The sequence below is a fragment of the Mytilus californianus genome, unplaced genomic scaffold (assembly GCF_021869535.1).
Source record: "Mytilus californianus isolate M0D057914Y unplaced genomic scaffold, xbMytCali1.0.p SCAF_2, whole genome shotgun sequence".
In the NCBI taxonomy this organism is placed as follows: Eukaryota; Metazoa; Mollusca; class Bivalvia; order Mytilida; family Mytilidae; genus Mytilus; species Mytilus californianus.
The window spans coordinates 44368039-44390134 of record NW_026262668.1 but is presented as its reverse complement, the minus strand read 5'-3'; the positions used below and the strand labels follow the sequence as shown (position 1 = coordinate 44390134).

Here is a 22096-nt window from a genome sequence, read left to right as displayed (position 1 = left end):
AAGCTGGAATTGAGTGTTGTGGTAATTGCCCAAAACGTTTAGTAATAAGGGGCCTAAAAAGGGGTTTAAAATAAGCATTTTTTAGTTTCTAGACAATAACTTGTGTTCAAGTGTATGGATCTCTCTAAAATTGTATTACAAGGTACCATACCACAAAGGCAAGGCTGTTATTGAGCTTGGTTTGGGGGGAAAGGGGGGTGGGGGTGATGAATCATAAGGGGGGCGGGGGTTAAAAAGGGGTAATTTTTTTTTTTCCTTTTTTTTTTGTTTAAAATTTACATTTTAAGTTAGTTATTTTTTATCACGAAGAGAAAGTAGGAATTGAGTTTTGGGGTTAATTGCTCAAACATTTATGAATAAGGGGCCAAATATTGGTCGAAAATAAGGATTTTTTTAGTGTGCTCTAATGTTTAAGGAATAAGGGGAAAAAAGGTTAAAAAACAAGGGTTTCCATTTTAATAGACAAATAATTGAGTAAAGAACATTATTTAAAAGCAGTGTAAGGTTGGTAATTCAAACTCATTTAAATATCTCATCTACACTGCTTTTAAATTATGTAAATTGGAAATTTGCCAATAACTTTATTGTTAATAAATGCATTGGAAATTTGCCAACAATTTTAGTGTAATAAACTTCATTGGAAATTTGCCAATATAAAATTTTGCTGATGAAGGTTTTTTGTTTACCTTTAGCCTTGACTATGAAGTCATTTTCTATTTTTATAGCCTTAGGATGTAGTTGAATTATTTAATACTTTTATGATGTGTTTAAATGGGGTTTTATCATGTTTATGGTTGCAAATTTATTGTTTTAGTATAATAAACTCCATTTAAAATTTGCCAATAAAAAAAATTTTTGTTTATTTTTAGCTATGATTATGATGTCATTTTTATACGACCGCAAAAATTAAAAATTTTTTGGTCGTATATTGGTATGACGTTGGCGTCGTCGTCGTCCGGCGTCGTCGTCGTCGTCGTCGTCGTCCGGCGTCGTCCGAAGACACATTGGTTTTCGCACTCTAACTTTAGTTTAAGTGAATGGATCTCCATGAAATTTTACCATAAGGTTCAATACCACGAAAGGAAGGTTGGGATTGATTTTGGGGGTTATGGTACCAACAGTTAAGGAATTAGGGGCCAAAAAGGGGCCAAAAATAAGCATTTTTGTAACTTCCAGACAATAACTTGTGTGTAAGTGTATGGATCTCTCTGACATTGTACCACAAGGTTCCATATCACAAAGGAAAGGCTGTAATTGATTTTGGGGGTATTTGCCTCAAAATTTTAGGAATTAGGGGCCAAAAAAGGGGCAAAAAACAAGCATTTTTCTAGTTTCATGACAATAACTTGTGTGTAAGTGTTTGGATATTTCTGAAATTGTACTACAAGGTTCCATATCACAAAGGGAAAGCTGGAATTGAGTTTGGGGGTAATTGCCTGAAACGTTTAGGAATTGGGGGCCAAAAAGGGGCCAAAAATAAGCATTTTTCTAGTTTCCAGACAATAACTTGTGTTCAAGTGTATGGATTTCTCTGAAATTGTACTGCAAGGTACCATACCACAAAGGGAAGGCTGGGATTGAGTTTGGGGGTGATGAATCATAAGTGGGTTCAAAAAATTTGGGGGGGATTTTTTTTTTTTCTTTTTTTTTCTTTTTTTCCTTTTTTTTTTCTTTTAAAATTTTCCATTTTAAGTTGGTTATTTCTGATTAATATTTAAAAGCAAATAATAATGATATGGTAGGAGATACACACCAAACAGGATGTGTAAATTATTATCTAATAAGTATTGTGCAATAGCAAGAAATTTTCAATTGCACAGTATTGCACAATAGCAAGAAATCTTCAATTGCACAGTATTGCGCAATAGCAAGAAATCTTCAATTGCACAGTATTGCGCAATAGCAAGAAATATCCAATAGCACAATATTGCGCAATAGCAAGAAATTGTCAATTGTACAGTATTGCGCAATAGCAAGAAATATTCAATTGCACAGTATTGTGCAAAAGAAGATACTTCGTATAAATTGCTTATTTCTTGATCAATTTCAATGGGGTTTTATTCTTGAATTCTTGGGGTTCTTTAATATGCTGAATCTAACCGTGTATTAAGTTTTTGGATTTTGGGCCCCGTTTTTAAATTGGTCCACATTGAGGTCCAAAGGGTCCAAAATTTAACTTTGTTTGATTTCATCAAAAATTGAATTATTGGGGTTCTTTGATATGCTGAATCTAACCGTGTATTTAGATTCTTAATTTTTGGTTCCGTTTTCAAATTGGTCTACATTAAGGTCCAAAGGGTCCAAAATTAAACTTAGTTTGATTTTAACAAAAATTGAATTTTTAGGGTTCTTTGATATGCTGAATCTAAACATGTATTTAGATTTTTGATTATGGGCCCAGTTTTCAAGTTGGTCCAAATCGGGGTCCAAAATTAAACTTTGTTTGATTTCAACAAAAATTGAATATATGGGGTTCTTTGATATGCTGAATCTAACCATGTATTTAGATTTTTGATTTTTGGGCCCCGTTATCAACTTTGTCCACATTGAGGTCAAAAGGGTCCAAAATTTAACTTTGTTTGATTTCATCAAAAATTAAATTATTGGGGTTCTTTGATATGCCGAATCTAACCGTGTATTTAGATTCTTAATTTTTGGTTCCGTTTTCAAATTGGTCTACATTAAGGTCCAAAGGGTCCAAAATTAAACTTAGTTTGATTTTAACAAAAATTGAATTTTTAGGGTTCTTTGATATGCTGAATCTAAACATGTATTTAGATTTTTGATTATGGGCCCAGTTTTCAAGTTGGTCCAAATCGGGGTCCAAAATTAAACTTTGTTTGATTTCATCAAAAATTGAATTCTTGGGGTTCTTTGATATGCTGAATCTAACCATGTATTTAGATTTTGGATATTGGACCATAATAGGTGAATGTCCAATTTAAAATTTTTAAGTTCTTAGACCACATTCATTCTGTGTCAGAAACCTATGCTGTGTCGAATATTTAATCACAATCCAAATTCAGAGCTGTATCAAGCTTGAATGTTGTGTCCATACTTGCCCCAACTGTTCAGGGTTCGACCTCTGCGGTCGTATCAAGCTGCGCCCTGCGGAGCATTTTATCTATTTTACTTTTATGGTTGCAAAGAAATTTTTATTTTTAGATATTACTGTTAAATGATGCTGATTAAGGTTTTTGCTATGTTTAAGCCATGACTATGATGTCATTTTCTATTTTAATATCTGTTATGATGTATTTAAATGGGCTTTTATGGTTACAAAGGAATTTTATTTTTAGATATTACTATAAAATGTTGCTGATGCTGATTAAGGATTTTGTTTATTTTTAGCCATGACTATGATGTCATTTTCTATTTTAATACCTTTATGATGTAATTTCCATTTTTAGATATTACTGTTAAATGATGCTGATTAAGGGTTTTTTGCTATGTTTAGCCATGACTATGATGTCATTTTCTATTTTAATATCTTTATGATGTATTTAAATGGGCTTTTATGGTTACAAAGGAATTTTATTTTTAGATATTACTTTAAATGTTGCTGATTAAGGATTTTTGTTTATTTTTAGCCATGACTATGATGTCACTTTCTATTTTAATACCTTTATGATGTATTTAAATGGGCTCCCATGTATTTAGATTTTTGATTATTTATACATGTTACCAAATTGGTCCACATTGAACAAAAACGGTCCAAATTTCAACTTTATTACATTACATCAAACATTGAATTCTACATATTCTTTGATATATTGAAATTAACAAACAATTTAGTTTATGGAGATTCCACCATAATAGGTAAATTAAATTTTTTCCAGTTCTTACACCACATTCATCCTGTGTCAGAAACCTATGCTGTGTCAAATATTTAATGACAATCCAAAGTCATAGCTGTATCAAGCTTGAATTTTGTGTCCATACTTGCCCCAACTGTTCAGGGTTCGACCTCTGCGGTCGTATCAAGCTGCGCCCCAGTGAAGCATTTTATTGTTATTTTTTTTTTATGGGGGGGGGGGGGGGGGGGGGGGAGAGGGTAATTGTGAACTCCATGTCATCCCCTACCCCTTAGATAACATTTATTCACAACTCTAATTTGAAATGACTGCCTCTTCTCTTTTCCACACTTACCTTCCTGTATGAAGAACAAAAAAATAAAATAATATTTTCCTTTTCTTTTTGGTATATATAGTTTTTAATAAATCTTTAAATGATTTTACTGCGCTCTATACATACAGCAGACCAAATGCCTAAAATTTAGCACACAGTTTTACTTTTGATTTGAGTTAGAATTCTGTTTAAAATGGGACATTTCTTGTATCATCATCAAATTTTTTTACAATTTTCCCTATTCAAATTGATAACAGGAAAAACTTTTAAATTTTGATTTTTATCTTTTAAAAAAAATGAAATTTGAATTAATGTATCTCTAGTATTTAGATGTAAATCACCTCAAATTATCAGAGCAGGGTGATGGATTTTTTCACTTTTTTTAAAATCAAGATATCTGTTTTTCAACATTTAGAAAGTGCAATAATGTTTTCATATCTCAAATACTGAAAGTTTAATGCACAAAATCTTGACACAGTTATCTTTACAGTGTAAGTGATATTTTAATGTAAAAATGTCATTTGTGAGATGCCAACTATTGTGAAATTTAAGAGTCTACGAGATATCATACAGAATTACAGCTGAAGAAACTAGTATGATTAAGCATTTATTTTTTCATGCCATTTGATTTCAAAATAAAGATAAAATTATACGATTTTAGCTGCACTAAATATCTGATATTTCTTTGAAATGAAAATCAGTTAATGAAATGACTCAGCTGCAATGATAGAAATGCATTATCTTTCGTATGATAGATGACTAGGACTTATAAAGTGAACATAAAAGGAATACATGATTATTTTATTTTAATTTGGAGCCAAAAAACAAGGAAAGAGAAAAGAAAAGAAAGATAATTATTAATAAAATGAACTTATTGAACTCCTACAAATGTAATCACCAGGAGTGGATTCAAAGGAGCACATCTGTTGTGCAACAGCCCCACCCCTCTCCAAAAAAAATATTTTTTTTTAGCATAGATTATGAAAATATGTGCCCTGGGGTGAACCTGGGTGCCTTAAGGGCCAGACCATAATCAATAATAGGTCAACTATGTTATGGAATGATAGTAAGTTGTACACATCCGTCTGGCAGGGTTCATGTAACCTCGTTTTCATGGTTCATTGGTCAATGTTAAGTTTTCCTGGTAAAGTCTGTTTCTTAGATACAATAAGCAATATGTCAACTATATTTGGTATATGGAATGATTGTAAGGTGTACACATCAGTCTGGCATGTATCATATGACCTTGACCTCTTTTTTGTCAATGTTGAGTTTTCATGGTCTTATTTTGTGGATAAGGTAAGCAATAGGTCAACTATATCTATACCCCACGGAACAAAATTCCATAGGGTATAATGTTTTTGACCTGTCCGTCTGTCTGTCCATCTGTCTGTCTGTCAGTCCGTCCTGTTCTTGTCATCTCAACTCCTCTGAAACCACACAACAGATATTTATGAAACTTTGTAGATAATAACTTTTTATACGACCGCAAAAATTAAAAATTTTTTGGTCGTATATTGGTATGACGTTGGCGTCGTCGTCTGGCGTCGTCCGGCGTCGTCCGAAGACACATTGGTTTTCGCACTCTAACTTTAGTTTGAGTGAATGGATCTCCATGAAATTTTACCATAAGGTTCAATACCACGAAAGGAAGGCTGGGATTGATTTTGGGGGTTATGGTACCAACAGTTAAGGAATTAGGGGCCAAAAAGGGGCAAAAAATAAGCATTTTTGTAACTTCCAGACAATAACTTGTGTGTAAGTGTATGGATCTCTCTGACATTGTACCACAAGGTTCCATATCACAAAGGGAAGGCTGTTATTGATTTTGGGGGTAATTGCCTCAAAATTTTAGGAATAAGGGGCCAAAAAAGGGGCAAAAAAACAAGCATTTTTCTAGTTTCATGACAATAACTTGTGTGTAAGTGTTTGGATATTTCTGAAATTGTACTACAAGGTTCCATATCACAAAGGGAAAGCTGGAATTGAGTTTGGGGGTAATTGCCCGAAACGTTTAGGAATTGGGGGCCAAAAAGGGGCCAAAAATAAGCATTTTTCTAGTTTCCAGACAATAACTTGTGTTCAAGTGTATGGATTTCTCTGAAATTGTACTGCAAGGTACCATACCACAAAGGGAAGGCTGGGATTGAGTTTGGGGGTGATGAATCATAAGGGGGTTCAAAAAATTTGGGGGGGGGGATTTTTTTTCTTTTCTTTTTTTCCTTTTTTTATTCTTTTAAAATTTTCCATTTTAAGTTGGTTATTTCTGATTTATATTTAAAAGCAAATAATAATGATATGGTAGGAGATACACACCAAACAGGATATGTAAATTATTATATAATAAGTATTGTGCAATAGCAAGAAATTTTCAATAGCACAGTATTGCACAATAGCAAGAAATCTTCAATTGCACAGTATTGCGCAATAGCAAGAAATCTTCAATTGCACAGTATTGCGCAATAGCAAGAAATATCCAATAGCACAATATTGCGCAATAGCAAGAAATTGTCAGTTGTACAGTATTGCGCAATAGCAAGAAATATTCAATTGCACAGTATTGTGCAAAAGAAGATACTTCGTATAAATTGCTTATTTCTTGATCAATTTCAATGGGGTTTTATTCTTGAATTCTTGGGGTTCTTTAATATGCTGAATCCAACTGTGTATTAAGTTTTTGGATTTTGGGACCCGTTTTTTAATTGGTCCACATTGAGGTCCAAAGGGTCAAAAAATTTAACTTTGTTTGATTTCATCAAAAATTGAATTATTGGGGTTGTTTGATATGCCGAATCTAACCGTGTATTTAGATTCTTAATTTTTGGTTCCGTTTTCAAATTGGTCTACATTAAGGTCCAAAGGGTCCAAAATTAAACTTAGTTTGATTTTAACAAAAATTGAATTTTTAGGGTTCTTTGATATGCTGAATCTAAACATGTATTTAGATTTTTGATTATGGGCCCAGTTTTCAAGTTGGTCCAAATCGGGGTCCAAAATTAAACTTTTTTTGATTTCAACAAAAATTGAATATATGGGGTTCTTTGATATGTTGAATCTAACCATGTATTTAGATTTTTGATTTTTGGGCCCCGTTATCAACTTTGTCCACATTGAGGTCAAAAGGGTCCAAAATTAAACTTTGTTTGATTTCATCAAAAATTGAATTCTTGGGGTTCTTTGATATGCTGAATCTAACCATGTATTTAGATTTTGGATATTGGACCATAATAGGTGAATGTCCAATTTTAAATTTTTAAGTTCTTAGACCAGACCACATTCATTCTGTGTCAGAAACCTATGCTGTGTCAAATATTTAATCACAATCCAAATTCAGAGCTGTATCAAGCTTGAATGTTGTGTCCATACTTGCCCCCACTGTTCAGGGTTCGACCTCTGCGGTCGTATCAAGCTGCGCCCTGCGGAGCATTTTATTTCTAGGAGTTATGCTCTTTGAACTTAAAATTTTGGCCTAAATATACTACTGCAACAGTTTGTCAAAGCAACTCCTCTGAATTCACACAAAACTTTGTAGACAATAAGGACATACTATGTAGATGTGCATATCAATAGAAAATGATTATTCTTTTTTTTTTCTTGGAGTTAAGCCACTTTGAACTTAGAATTTTGACCTTAATATTCTATTGCAGCAGTTTGTCATCACAACTCCTCTGAAACCACACAACAGAATTTTATGAAACTTTGAAGATAATAGGGACATAATATGTAGATCTGCATATCCACAAGAAATTTTTATCAGTTGACTTTAGTAGAAATTTTGGGTCTTTTAACTAAGGAATCTAGTTATATTTTGTTTGCCCAGTGACAATGTCGGGCCATGGGGTATGTGAGTGTGCTCACAAAGGTTCTTTGATTAGTCCCCGAAGTCGAAGGGGACTTTAGGTTTGCACTCTGTCCCTCTGTCTGTCCGTCCGTATGTCTGTCCATCCGTCAGTCCGGCAAATCAATTTTCCAGACTTTTTTTCTTCATGCTTGAAGATATTGATTTGATATTTGGTGTATTGTTTGATCATGACAAGTTACAGGTCAAGTTCGATTTTCACGATTTTAGCTTTTCTCCTTGTTCAGTTAAAGCCCTTTCCCTAGAATTAAATTGTTGATGAAATACTTATTAATTACTAGATTTCTGTTCAAAGGGAATTAACTCATTTTTTAACTTTCCCTAGAATTAAATTTTTGATGAAATACTTATTAATTACTAGATTTCTGTTCAAAGGGAAATAACTCATTTCTTTAAAAGATTTGTAAAAGATTTTGGATTTTTTTCCTTTTCTTTAGTAAATTGTTTGAAGAATTTAGTGGTAGGTTTGCTCCATTACAATGAATTTTTTTATGCTTGTAGTAAAAATTGACCTGTAAGACTTTCAGCATAAAATCAATTATGGTCAGTAAAGCAAGTGACACATTTCAGTGTGTGTTCTCTGTCTTTTGTTGCATTCAGATTTAAAAAGATGCCTTAGTCCTATGTCTAAAAGTAAAAGACTTACATTGCTTATACATTAAAAATGAAATTTCTCTTATAACAAAGGTTACATAACAGGCTTTTGTAAAAATGAATTACTTACTGTGAATTTAAGTTTAGAAATACAGTATTAAGGAGACAATGGATTTATCTACGTTCTCGTGGGAATGAAACTTAGATTTTATTATAAAATTCTCATTGATTGGTTATAATTATTGATTAAGATCTAGATTACAGACTGAAGAAGCAAAGAATTAGAAATTAGTACTGTGAATATTTGCATGGCCTCTATGCCATGGCATTTAATCATAAAAGAAATCATTAATATAAATTGGATAATGAATTTAGAATGTCATAGAATTTTTATTTATTTGAACTTTTGAGGGAAGTAGACAGAATATAACCCTTTTTTAAATATCATCACATGAATGTCTCTGATTGGGCAGAATCAACAGTTGTCTTCTGCTTCCGCCTTTTAAAATTTAAAATGCCATAGAATTTTCATATATTTGAACTTTTGAGAGGAGTAAACAGAATATAACCTTTTTAATATCATCACATGCATGTCTCTGATGATTGGTCAGAATCAACTGTTGTCTTCTGCTTCCGCGTTTTTGTAATCAGCATTAAACTCATACATGGTCCTGACGTTGATGACATAGTATCGTGTTCAATTAAGATCTCAATATTTTTTAACTGGAGAATCCAGAAATGCTTTTAGCAAATTCATGGATCTAAAAAGTAAATTGGATTTTCAAGTTATAATTTGATCTTTTCTGCAAACACAATAACCATTTAATGATGCATTATTGTTTTTTGTTTTACTGTTTGCCTCTTGGCTAGTACATGTCAGACAACCGATAGTTCATTGACATATATAATCAGTTTTATTGAGGTACATACACATGAAAAAATGTCGGTCATTCGTAAATTTGCAGGATCTTGCTGATACCACAACAATAGTGTAATAATTGATTGATTGATGAATGATTGCTTAACATCATGTCAGCACAAATCTAGGAAACTCGAGTACCTGGAGAGAACTTCTGACTTTTGGCAGGAAAATATGATAATTGACAAATTTTATAGACAATACAAAAGATCATAGCTTTTGTCAGTAAATCAAGATTTGATTAATGAAGATGATTAATGCTGGTCAATACTCTGGTCATAAGTCAGGTTAGAAAATTAAATGGTCATTCTTGCACTTAATAAAACCAATCCTGATATTTTCTGTCTATAACACAAGTGTTGATTATCGTACTACCAACTATTAATGGAGGATCGCTGATCCAATTATGAGCGAGGAGATGACAATACGAATATTGACCCGGCAATTTAATCTTGTTTGCTGTTTGATTAACTGTTTAGGATTTTTTCCAGCTAGGCAATTATTTTCTATATTCATAAAATGTTCTACATCAAATATGACTGTATATGTCAGTAAAGACATATTGGCTTCCGTATTTTGTAGATGACTGTGTTAAAGTCTTCCTCCCGAGGGAATTTAGTCATTCTCTGTAATGTTTTATCAATCCACTTCTGAGTTCTGTTTTTATATTGAAAACTTACACTTGGTGACCTTTTGTAATTATGGAAATATTCATTTGGGGATAACTTTTACTTATTTGCATCCACTGAAGAGATCTCTACCAATACAAAATTTCAGAGGTGCTCAGGTTCCGCAGTTCTTAATTTATTTTGCATGTGGAAAATATGTATAAAATTCCTGCTTTAATTATGACACCAAATTCAACAACATTAATACCATATGCAAAATAAATATTGATAGAAAAATTTTAAATCATGAATAAAATGAAGTTTATATATACAGTTTGTAATAGAAACCTTAAGTCAAAAAGGATGCAGCTCAACTCAGTTGAAATTTGGCTGTCCATTTCAATTCAAACTTCCATATGTGCTTGTATGACCAATGCAAGTTTAATTATGGAAACATTTAACATGTGAATGATTTTTCTAGGAGTGAACTTTGAGTAGAAATTATATCCCTTTGGGGATTTTGTATCCAGAGCTATTTTCTGATTTGATTGGCATGTTTGATATTTACAAAACAGGTCTGTTTTAGGTAGAATATTTTCAAAATTTTAATGAATTTTTGAATAAATCTGTCCCTTTTTAATGCTGACCTGCTTCAGGTTTATGTAATGTTGCTGTCTGTATAAAATGCACTGGTTGGAGGTATGGTACATGTAATAAATTTTCCTGACTGTCTTTTTTTTGGCTATGATAAGGGAATCAGAAAATCGTTCCAGACACAGAACTCTATAATGGACTAAGTAGAAATCCTGTATATTTGATTGTAAATACATGATTTGTTCTTTGTATTCTCTTTGTGTCTTGTCTCAAATGACTTAGTAACTCTAAATAAACTTAGCACTCTATACCATTAGAATAGCATTAAGTATTTTAGACAGTGAGGTGGTGTAATAAGAGAAATGGATTGATATCAGAGTCTGAGACTTTAATTGTACATGTTACAATTTTTTATGGTAAATTTCAAAAGGCTGTATTGGCATCAGTGATTTATAGTAGAAATCCCAGAGATTTGATCTAAAGTGTACTTATTTTCATTTTAGGTTTGGTGTTGCAAAGAAGCCTTTATATATCAACATTATAAGGAAACCACTGGATAGATTGGTGTCGTATTATTACTTTGTTAGATATGGGGATGATTTCAGACCAAGCCTACGGAGGAGAAAAGCAGGAAATACAGAGGTACTGTAAAAGCAGAAATTTTCGTGGAGGATTTAATTTCGTTTATTTCGTGGAAAGAATATATCCATGAAATTAAAACCCCCTCGAAAATTTAACCTAAATATAAGATCACTTCCAAATACTGGAAACCACGAAATTAAATCCCCATGAAATCTTATATAGAGACAAAACCACGAAATTTTAACCCCACGAAAATTAATGTTTCTACAGTATATTCTAAATATATACTGAGTAAAAAGTTCGACAACAAAAAATATTTTTATTTTTGTATTTTAAAAATTTAAACGTTTGAAATTGTTTATTTTTAGTTTTAATCAAGATGTTTGTTGCCAAACTTGTTTTACTCAGTAATAACAATCGACAATTTTTTGTTTGTAATACTTTTTATTTTAATGGCATTTAGAGTAAGCTACTGACCGTGCAAGACCCTCATGGGTAGTCAAGGTTGTTAAAAAAAAAACCTTGTTGTAGAGTAAGATTTTCAGTTTCGAGATTTTCTTGAGTAGTACAAATGATCAGAGCTCAGTGTACTTGATAAAAAAAAATTACATCAGTAGCAAATGAAAGAATTGTGAAATCTTTCAAATTTGATAAAAGAACAAAAGGGATTGATCCAAGGGCCAATAACCATAAAAGACTAAAACTGAGCCATACTTAGTTGCTTAATTATATAATTTATATCATTTAGACTTTGGTGAATAGTTGTCTCATTGGCACTTATACCACCTCTCCTTATTTAAAAAAAGAAAGGGAAAAAAAAACACCAGTACGATTGGTATAAAAAGTTATCAAAGTGGACAGTCTCTTTATCATTCATGAATTTTAGAATGACAATGATAACCAAAGAGATTTTTTCTTTTCCAGCCAATCCAAGAAGTAACAGTTAAGGGACAAAACCATAGTGACCTTTTCTCTTGTCCTCTTTCAAGACACAAATTAACCCATGGAATTGAGAGACTAAACTATAGTGACCTTGTCGCTTGCCCTCTTTCAAGACACCAATTAACCAACCATATTAAGTTTAAGTTCTTGATCCAAGCAGGCCTTCTCTTAATACTAGTGTGACCAAATCTTATTGCTTCTTTGGACTAATAGTTAAAGACCAAATTAGCATTAACAAGTGTGGTTTTTATACAGGTTGAATGAAATAAGAGTTTTCATTAGTTGTCCTGATGCATGCGTTCAGATTGCTGATTGAGGTTTCTAGTTTCAGCAGGGTTTGGTTTGCCCAGGTTTTACAGTAAATCTATCATTATATAGGAGGAAATATTTTAAAATGTGCGATGAAAATCACATACATACTAACCTCTAACCAAAATGTGAGATTACATGAGAAATGAGGGATAACACCGTGGATATGACTCAAAACCACATTAGTGACCACAAATGACTATTTATGCAATAAAACACATTTACATGCCATAAATGTCTTTCCACGTGTATATTATATATCAATGTCAGTAAATATTTCTGGTAAAGTGATCATTTTATGAAATATTTCAGACTTCTGATAAAGGCATCTCATCAAAATTACAAGTAGGAAAAAAACTGTAAAACTTAAAGCAAATATCAAAATTTAAGGTTTTGGAATGTCTTATTTAGTTATACAGGTACATGTAAGCTAAATTCTTTTCCTGGAAATTTTTCCTCATAAATGCTTTTCTTGATTTTCATTCCTAATTGCAAACTACAAATCTGGGGGCGAACGAAAGTTGACTAAATCGTCTGGATTTCAACCACATTTAGGTCTAGGACATCATGATAAGAATACAGATTTGTAAATTTTCAACAAAGAAACTATTTGCTATCTAGTCTTTTTTTTTTTTAGCTCTGATTCATTATGATAATGATCAGTAAATCCTTAGTTGAATTTTAGGTAGAAATAGAGGCCATATCATTCCCATCAAAATAACTGAAAAACAGCTTTGATACCGTCTTTCAATTTTTTTTTTCATTTCATTTTAATTTTTCAAGAATGGGGTGTTACGAAATAAACATAAGTCATAAGGATTGAATGGATCTGTACCAAAGACATTATGCATTATGTATTTTACTTGATGTAAAACATGAATTTTTCAAGGGTGTTAAATACTGGTTCATTGTATGATATAATCAAATGTTTTGTGACACACACCACCATGTCAGGTACAAAGGTACAACACCTTATTTAAACACCTGTAATACCTGTCTTCTGCCTGAATAGGACACTTCTGATCCCTTGTCACTGATAACACCAGCTTGTCATAATACTGCTGGGTGATCTAAACTACGATCTTTTTGTCTGTTTTACTTTAAAGAAAAAAACCACAAAGCTATTTCTGCTAATGTGCATTTTACATGGTTTGGTTGTTAAAGTTAATTAAAAGAACAAGGTATATGTTTTAAGTTCGAACCAGCTTTTCAAAAATAAGAAGTATTTAGAAATTAACATTTTTTTGAAAAAAGAATTATTTTTTATCTTTTTAATTTTCTTGCTTTTATGGTCATTCATAAAGTCTGACATATAAGAATAAAAAGCTTGTACATGGAGTTTTGAGGCTTTCTTCAGGGGCTGGTAAAATGACACTTTTCCAAACAGAATGATTTAAAGACAATTCAGAATTCCCAAAAAATATCAGCTTACCCCAGCAAATTTGATTCTGAAATGATCTGATTTTGGCATAACTCTTACTTGAATGGCTAAGTGGCATTTAAAGGACCATCCTTAGATAAATCCCAGTTTTAACCCCTGTAAATTTTCCATTTTTTTAATGGATAAAAGAAGTGTGTGTGTTTCTATGTTTAGATTAAGTAGCAAATTTTATTAATCATACAGGAATTTACGTCTAAAGGTTGTTCAGTTGAACTGTATTTAATAAAATAGATAAAAATGATAAGAAAATACAATTTTTATTGACAGTTCATATTCATTGTGTATTCTTTATTAGTACTAAGGCAATGTACTTAGATTTCCAATTCAGCTGTTACCTATTCAAAATATTGAATTATGCAAGAAAATGTAAGATTGTATGAAAGTTTTTAATGATGATGGAAAAGCATCAGAGTAGATACACAAGTCATTCGTATGGATGACAATCTGTTTTATAGCATGTCAGCCTCTTTAATCTTGAAACTGAATCCTAAAGCTTTCCTGCTGTCTATATGCATTGCATCATTGAAAAAAATCAATATGTTGGAACCACAGTATGAAGGCTCAGATGATAGCCAGAAGGAGCAAATCCAATAAAAATATTTTTTGTGTTCAGGCCTTTGTGTCCTCAAAATTTCTAGTAAAATTTGTTTAAGTCAGGTTTGACCAAAGATATAAATACAATAAACAACAATATTAACGAAGTCTTTTATTAAATAAAATATAGTGCTGATATCCTGTCAGATGGAATATGAAACTAGATTTAAATAAATTTGTCTAAGGCATCTTATTCTACGTGAATAAAGGGAAGATTATATCTGTTCTCAAATACACATGTTTACATTTTAAATACAAATTACTTTAGATTACCCCAATTTTTTTTGAAAATATGATAATAGTATTGCAGGTTAAAGTTTGTTTTAGACATCAATAACTTTGTCAAACCTTCATGGAATTTTATGAAACTTTAACAGAAGGATTTTTTATCAAAAAACAGTATCCTGAGAAAAAGTTTGAAAATATTTTTTTTTATTTTCCCGTATTTTACTGATCAAAAGACTTAATTTTTGTTCGCCGTTTACATTAACATACAGTCAGGGATTATATTTTTTGAACATCATTAACTTTTGTTAAACCTTTATGAAATGTTTTGAAACTGGAAATAAGCTTCTTCAAGATCAAGAAATAGCACATGAAGAAAAAATTTGATTTTAATAAAATATTTTTTCTATATTTTACTGATAAATGGATTTAGTTTTTGGGAGTCAACATTACAGTTTTACACTGACAGCACCAATTGCAGGCAAGACATCAGGTTCCACTGAACCCTTTACAATTTTTTTTTAGAATGACATTTGTTTTAGGTTGTCTAATTGGACCTGTCTATTTGAATAAAAGAAAGATATATTTAAATAAAGAAAGAAAATTTTGCAGTGACTATGTGCAAATGGCACAACAAATTTTGATCCTGCTATGCTGATATACCATGAGAAATTTAGTTTCATAATCTGTTTAGTTATTTTTTATCCAAATAACTGGAAAATAAATTAGATTGTAGATAGTAGGATACAATGTAGTTAACTTTTTCAAGATGTTAGAGGTGATAGTAAGATAACCTCAAAGTGACCTTGAAATAAGATAATTTTATTTGAAATACCAAGTACTTAAGAAGAATTTAATGTCATCATTTCAGGGGTATCATGTGGTAATAAATAATTGAAATGATTACTAAACAAGAGGCTCACTGGAGCATTTAAATACCTCAATCATTTGATAAATGATTTGTTAAAAGACCTTAATAGTTTGATTTCAGTTCTCGAAAAGATTCTTCTAAAATTTATGAGGATATTATCATGACTGTAATAATATCTTTCACTGATATTTGGAATTGATGATGAGCAAGGAGAAAAAAATGAAGGATAGAAAGTTATAAACCGTAAATTTGCCTTAATTTCAGATAATTAGGTACTTATTTGTTGAATGATAGAATAATTAGAACATTCAATGATGGCAAGGTTATTCTGCCCTTGAGCAAAGCAAATATGATCTTTGGAAAGTCAAGGAGACATTTGAGAGGTCAAAATACATTTTGTATAATGTAATTTTCAAGCTTTTAGCAATCTGTTTCAAGCTTTGAGCCAGTATTGTAGGGAGATCTTTGAAGCATAACGTACTCACTGATGTGGTCTGATTATCTTAGCAATCTATTTAGTAATTAATGGAATGATTTTTATATAGGAAAGATATTAACACACACTTAAGATACATATTCCACCCAGATGGTATCTTTCTAATGTAAACTTAAACTAATTAGTAAGTTATTAATATAATGCATGTTTATTTCACTGATATCTTTTGATTAGAGAGTTTTCTGTTGTGTTTATCAGTGAAGTTTCTTTTATATTCATAATTTGGTAATTAGTTATATTCTGATATGAGGTGCTATATTAATAGCTACATAAATTGTTATTACTTAGGATTCAACGTAGCTGAAGTAGAGAAGGGTTTGATATGAATTAGAATAACAAATACATAAAGCCCGGTTGTCACTATCAAGTTAACTTGGTCAAAGTTTTCTTTGACCAGGTTAACTTGGTCTAAGTCATCTGTTATCACTATCAAAGTTTTTCATCAAAAACTTGGTCAAAGAAAAAACTGTACTGTGGATAATTCCCATCCAGGTCCATCAAAGTATTAAAAAAAAAAAGGTTGAGGTTCTATTCCATCCAAGTCCGTCAAAGTTTTTGATCAAAGTTTACTTTGATGTTTGTCACTATAAAAAATCCATTAAAAACTTGTACAAAAAAACTTTGATAGTGACAACGGGCAATAAGGCTCAAAATGAGAATTACCCCCCTTTAGTTAATGCTGTCTACAAATATAGTTCTTCTTGTTTTCCCTAATTCTTATGAATTTTTATACCCCCTTTGCGTATATAGGAATCCTCATGTCTATCCCTCCTTCTGTCTCTCTTTCTTTTGGTTTGCAGATGATAAAGAGAGCAATTTTTTAAAGAGGGAAAAGTCTCAAAATTGTCTAGTCAAATTATGTTTAAATGATTCTATTTTACTTTAGTGTGTAACCCTCTTTAAATAAAGAATTATTATTATTATTATTATTATTATTATTATTAGTGTACCACCTTTTCTAATAAGTGTGTTAGTTTTTGCTTTAGGTTGGTTACTCAGTTTTTTGGGACATCAAGCCCGTTTCGTCATCAAGTATGTGAATATATTTATGCCAGGGTTGGCAAAGTATTACCCGCGCGGGAAAACCCTGGTGGGAAATTTTATGCAAACCCAACAAATAACCACAATCATGGTTTGGAATGATTTATTTAAATTATTACCAAATAACATATACAGATTGCACTAAGATGTAACTTAAAATAATCTGCAAATTGGAACATTTTTGTTTTTAGCCAAAATTCTAAATGTGCAATTAGAAATATCTCATTAAAATGTAATGTATCAATATGCCATCTTAGAAAAGTCTATGGGGGTAAATATATGACTGGTAGTGCACCTAAGAACCAGACTTGTTCGGGATGTCATGTTGATTAAGAGATTTCTCTGTAACATTTTGTATATGCAAAAACACTTACTTACTGTAATTATAGTAATTAGTAGTTTACTTTTCCATAGCTTTGAAGTTAGTTATCAATTAGATGTATTTGTATGATAAATGTCAAAAAAACAATTGTCTGGTGCCACAATGAATGGATATACTGCAAAACATACAGAAAATTTTCATTGTTTGGTTTATATATTGTGTTGTACTTGTTGACAGCCTTTTGTCTTTGCTATCATTGCTAGGAATTAAGATTGCATCAAAATAGTAGTTCTTTTAAATTAGTTTTGCAACAATCTGTTGTTTATCTGTGCTGATACAATCACCTCTTTTAAACAAAAAAACTTTCTTGTCAGGTCACCTCAGCTTGTCCTGCTGTAGTAATACCTTTACATTTTGAACCTCACTTCAAAGGTCACAGGGGGCCTCGGTGGCAGAGTGGTCTAACTAGTTACTACTGTAATCACTAGCCAGTCAACACTGAGGTTGTGAGTTCGAACCCCGCTCGTGCGGGTACACATGACTCCAATCTTAATTGACTAGGATTGTCAGTTTTCCTTTGAAGGTTGGTGGTTTTCTCCGGGCACTCCATCTTCCTCCACCAATATAAACTGATCGCCACGAAATAGCCCAAAAGCGGTGCATAAAAGTGGCGTAAAAACACCAAAAATCAAATCAAATCAAATCAAAGGTCACATCTCTTAAAAAGGACACTTTTATTTGGTCCTCAAGTGACCTTTATATACAGGTTTGAACTTTGACTGTACAAAATGGGATTCTAATCCACATATACAATAAATGTTTGGTTCTGTTGTTTTTAAAAAAATGTGTTTTCTTACAACAAAAGTTTGATATCCAAATTAAAACTTTGTAAAATTTCGTTACTTTATTATATTTAACCCATCATTTATCACTGTAAGCAAATAGGATCACAGTTCTCCAAAGATTTACATGATTAACTGCTTTTAGATATATGATATATGTGTAAGAGTTTTTTATGCCCCCACGGTAGCGGTGGGGGCATTAAGTTTTACCCTTGTCCGTCTGTACGTACATACGAACGTACATCCCAAAATTGGTTTCTGTTCTCTAACTTGAGTTTGCCTCAACCAAATGTTATGAAACTTATACACAATGCTTATTACCACAAAGCATAGATCAAGTTTGAATTTTGGTGGCGTCACTTTAACTGTTCTAGAGTTATGCCCCTTTATAAATGGAAAAATTGCAAAATTTTTAGTTTCCGTTCTCTAACTTAAGTTTGCCTCGACCAAATGTTATGAAACTTATACACAATGCTTATTACCACAAAACACAGATCAGGTTTGAATTTTGGTGGCGTCATTTTAACCGTTCTAGAGTTATTAATACAGAAAACAGTCCTCTGCCTTGAAGGTATAGATTATTGAGTTTTCTACACATTGATATAAAATATCAGCAGCGCCACAATGTGAACCATTTTGGCGAGTGAGCACAGCGAACAAGCAAAGAAGACTTGAGCTGCCAAGACATTGTGTAGAGCGGCTGATATTTTAGGAAATCTATCTGTTTGAAAGTTTAATGCTTGACGAAAGAAAGCTTGATAATGTCTTCTCACACATTGTGACATCCCTGATAACTTCTCAGACATTGTGACGTTGATGATAAGTTCTGCTCATGTCTAAGAGCTGTAAAACGAGAATTATGGAATGATATAGGTAAAGGGAAGGACGATAAGCAACGATATAAGTATACTGTGAGATACAGATTTTTAATTTGCAACATCTAATTAAAACCATACTAGAAATAAAGATATCAGACCTGCTGATGCACATTTAAACAAAGAATATTTTAGTTCCAATGAGGACAAAGATAAAATCTGTAATTTTGTTTTAGATAATGTAAGAGTCTAAAAGGTTTCCAGAAAATGAGAAATAAATGAATTATTTCAAACATCAGGTGCATTATCTTTAGAAAAAATTACATTTGAAATTGTGTCAAAGTTATAATAGATTTTGAAGGCTCTCATTCTCTATATCTGATTTAAAAAGTATAGTAGAATTTGATTTTGCTGCTATTTGAATATTTTGACAAAGACTGGGAAAGAAGGGAAGGGTAGTAATGTATTGTGTGTCAAAGCTTGATTATTTTTGTTTGATGTGGTTAACCACCATTTTTGTCCCTCCTGGACTAACTCATGCAGGGGTGTTGTTTCTGGTGTTGGAATCAGCAGGGTCAACAATTTTAAAGTTTGTTATAAGGTCAGTTTAATATGTATCACTAATGGTAAACCAATGATATTTAGTATGCAGTTTCATAAGCATTGACACATCTCATTTCCACCAAGATTATTTGGCCCTGTCCACTAAAAATAGTTTATTAACTTTAAAGCATTTGCATATTTTACCTGTTAAAGTTTGTATTAAGGTCAGTTTAATGAACCACTAATGGTAAGTCAATGATATTTGGTATGCAGTTGTATTACCTTAAGCTTTTGGCACATATCCATGGTTGAATGCATGCTCAACATCCAATGGGCATTATTTTAGTAATTTTTAGGACAAGACCATTTTGATGTGTTATGAACCCTTCTTTATACTGACAGACTTCCTGAACAAATTTTTTTTTATATTTGTTAGATTACAGTTGTTAGAAAGACTGAACCTACAACCCTGTAATGAGACCACTTAGGTGGTTGATAAACCAACTAGACCATTCAGCCACCAATGATCTGTTAAGAGTATGGTTACATATTCTAACTAATTATTTATTCTGTTATATTTATTCTATTATATATTTGTTTGTTTTTTAATTTTTCAGACCTTTGATGAATGTGTAGCAAAGGGAGGTAATGACTGTGATCCTGTACATTTATGGTTACAAATACCATTTTTCTGTGGTCAGGATGCCGAATGTTGGTATGTAACAGATCTAATTACATTTAATTCAGAAATTTTTGCCATGTTTTTATTAATGCAAAAATTCTTCAATATTAGGTTAACAATAACAAAAACTCGCATTCATAATTTCAGAAGTGATTTTCCTTCACAAAATTTCCCATGAGGGAAGTTGACTTGGCTCTAGAAATTCTTAATTATATAACTGAATACACCAAAACAGACATTAAAAGAGCAATTTTACAAATACACTTAATCATTCAAAACTATAGTGCATTAGATTCAAAATGCATCACATGTGGAAGGGATGTAGTAGGTTCTTTTGTGCTTATCATCCTCCATAGAGATTTTGAGAGGTTAGCAGGTATGCAACCCACATAGAATAAAGGGCAATTAACAGAACCCTTCTTAATTAAATTAGTTTAAAAATGAACCAAACAAATTTTTTCAGGTACATTATATACTTATACGTATACATAGGTGAAAGTTTTTTTTTCTTTGGCAAAAGCATATTTATAGATAATGATTTTTTTTCTCTATTTTCAACAATTGTGTTGATTATTTGGTCCCTTCTTTACTTTTTTACTTGCATTTATGAAAAGATGAGTGTTGCTGATCATTAATGGTTAACACATATAATTAAAAAGAGAGGAGAGGTGGGTTGTCTAATTCTGAATTCCTGAGAAAATAATTGCCAAATCCTGATTTCCCGTGAAAATAATGTGTCTGTTCCCACATCAGGATATAATTAAATCCTGAATTCCTGAATTCCCACGAATTAAACGGCTCAATTCTGAGTCCTTCTGCTCCATGTATACATTAATGTATCATTCTTATCTCACATACAAGGCTGTTCTGATGGAGGTTAGAATTTTTTTCAACTTTAGTGTTGTCTTCATTTTACTATGAGTATGCTATGTGAAACTAAGTCTCACCTTTCTCTTACTTATTTCTTCTTTCCAGATTTCATGCCTACATTTCTTGTAAGATATTTATCAAACAGATCCAAACAACTGATCTTTTATTTTGTTGGTCCTAGCACATTCAAATAAACATGTATGACTTTTTTTTTCAGGAATCCTGGTAGTAGTTGGGCTCTAGAGAGAGCAAAATACAATATACTCCAAAATTATCTAGTCGTAGGTGTTACAGAACAGTTAGGTGATTTTATTGCTGTCATTGAAGCCACATTACCTCGATTCTTTAGGGGAGCTGTAGCATTATTTAACGAAGGTAAGGATGCAGAACTCACAAAATCGAAGACATTTTGGTAAATGTATGAATAAATCTTACAGCTAAGCTATTTAAAAAAAAAATAAAATCACAATTCTAGGCATAGACTTAATACAATAGTTTGCCAGGAAGTACGGTGTAACATTTAGTTGCCAAAGCTGGTAGCTGCTAACCCATCATAATCATAAAAAGTTCGAGTTAAAGCAGAGCTGCAGATGGAGAAAAACACCTACCTACTTTGTAAAATCCTGCTTACCATATATTTACTTACTATCATAAAACAAATGCCCAGATATGTTAACATCCTTGTTCTTTGATATTTTGTCAGATATTTTTTTAGATATTTGTCCAATGGCAATCACACCACATCTCCTTGTTTTTATATCATATTTCAGTTGAGCTTGTCACATATATTTTGTTATTATATACCTGTAATATTTTTAT

General features: G+C 31.8%; 1 protein-coding gene and 1 long non-coding RNA gene across 3 annotated transcripts in view; both read left to right on the top strand.

The window, feature by feature from the left end:
• Positions 1–22096, top strand: part of LOC127728007 (uncharacterized) — a 106383-nt gene that overhangs the window by 70150 nt on the left and 14137 nt on the right. The gene's annotated exons all lie outside the window — the stretch shown is intronic.
• LOC127727991 (heparan sulfate 2-O-sulfotransferase 1-like) overlaps positions 1–22096 on the top strand; it is a 64580-nt gene that overhangs the window by 38552 nt on the left and 3932 nt on the right. For both annotated transcript variants that reach the window (XM_052235142.1, XM_052235143.1), the window contains 3 exons: positions 11206–11344; positions 20343–20440; positions 21495–21652. In XM_052235142.1, coding sequence (XP_052091102.1) covers positions 11206–11344; positions 20343–20440; positions 21495–21652 — 395 coding nt within the window. The remainder of the gene's footprint in view (positions 1–11205; positions 11345–20342; positions 20441–21494; positions 21653–22096) is intronic.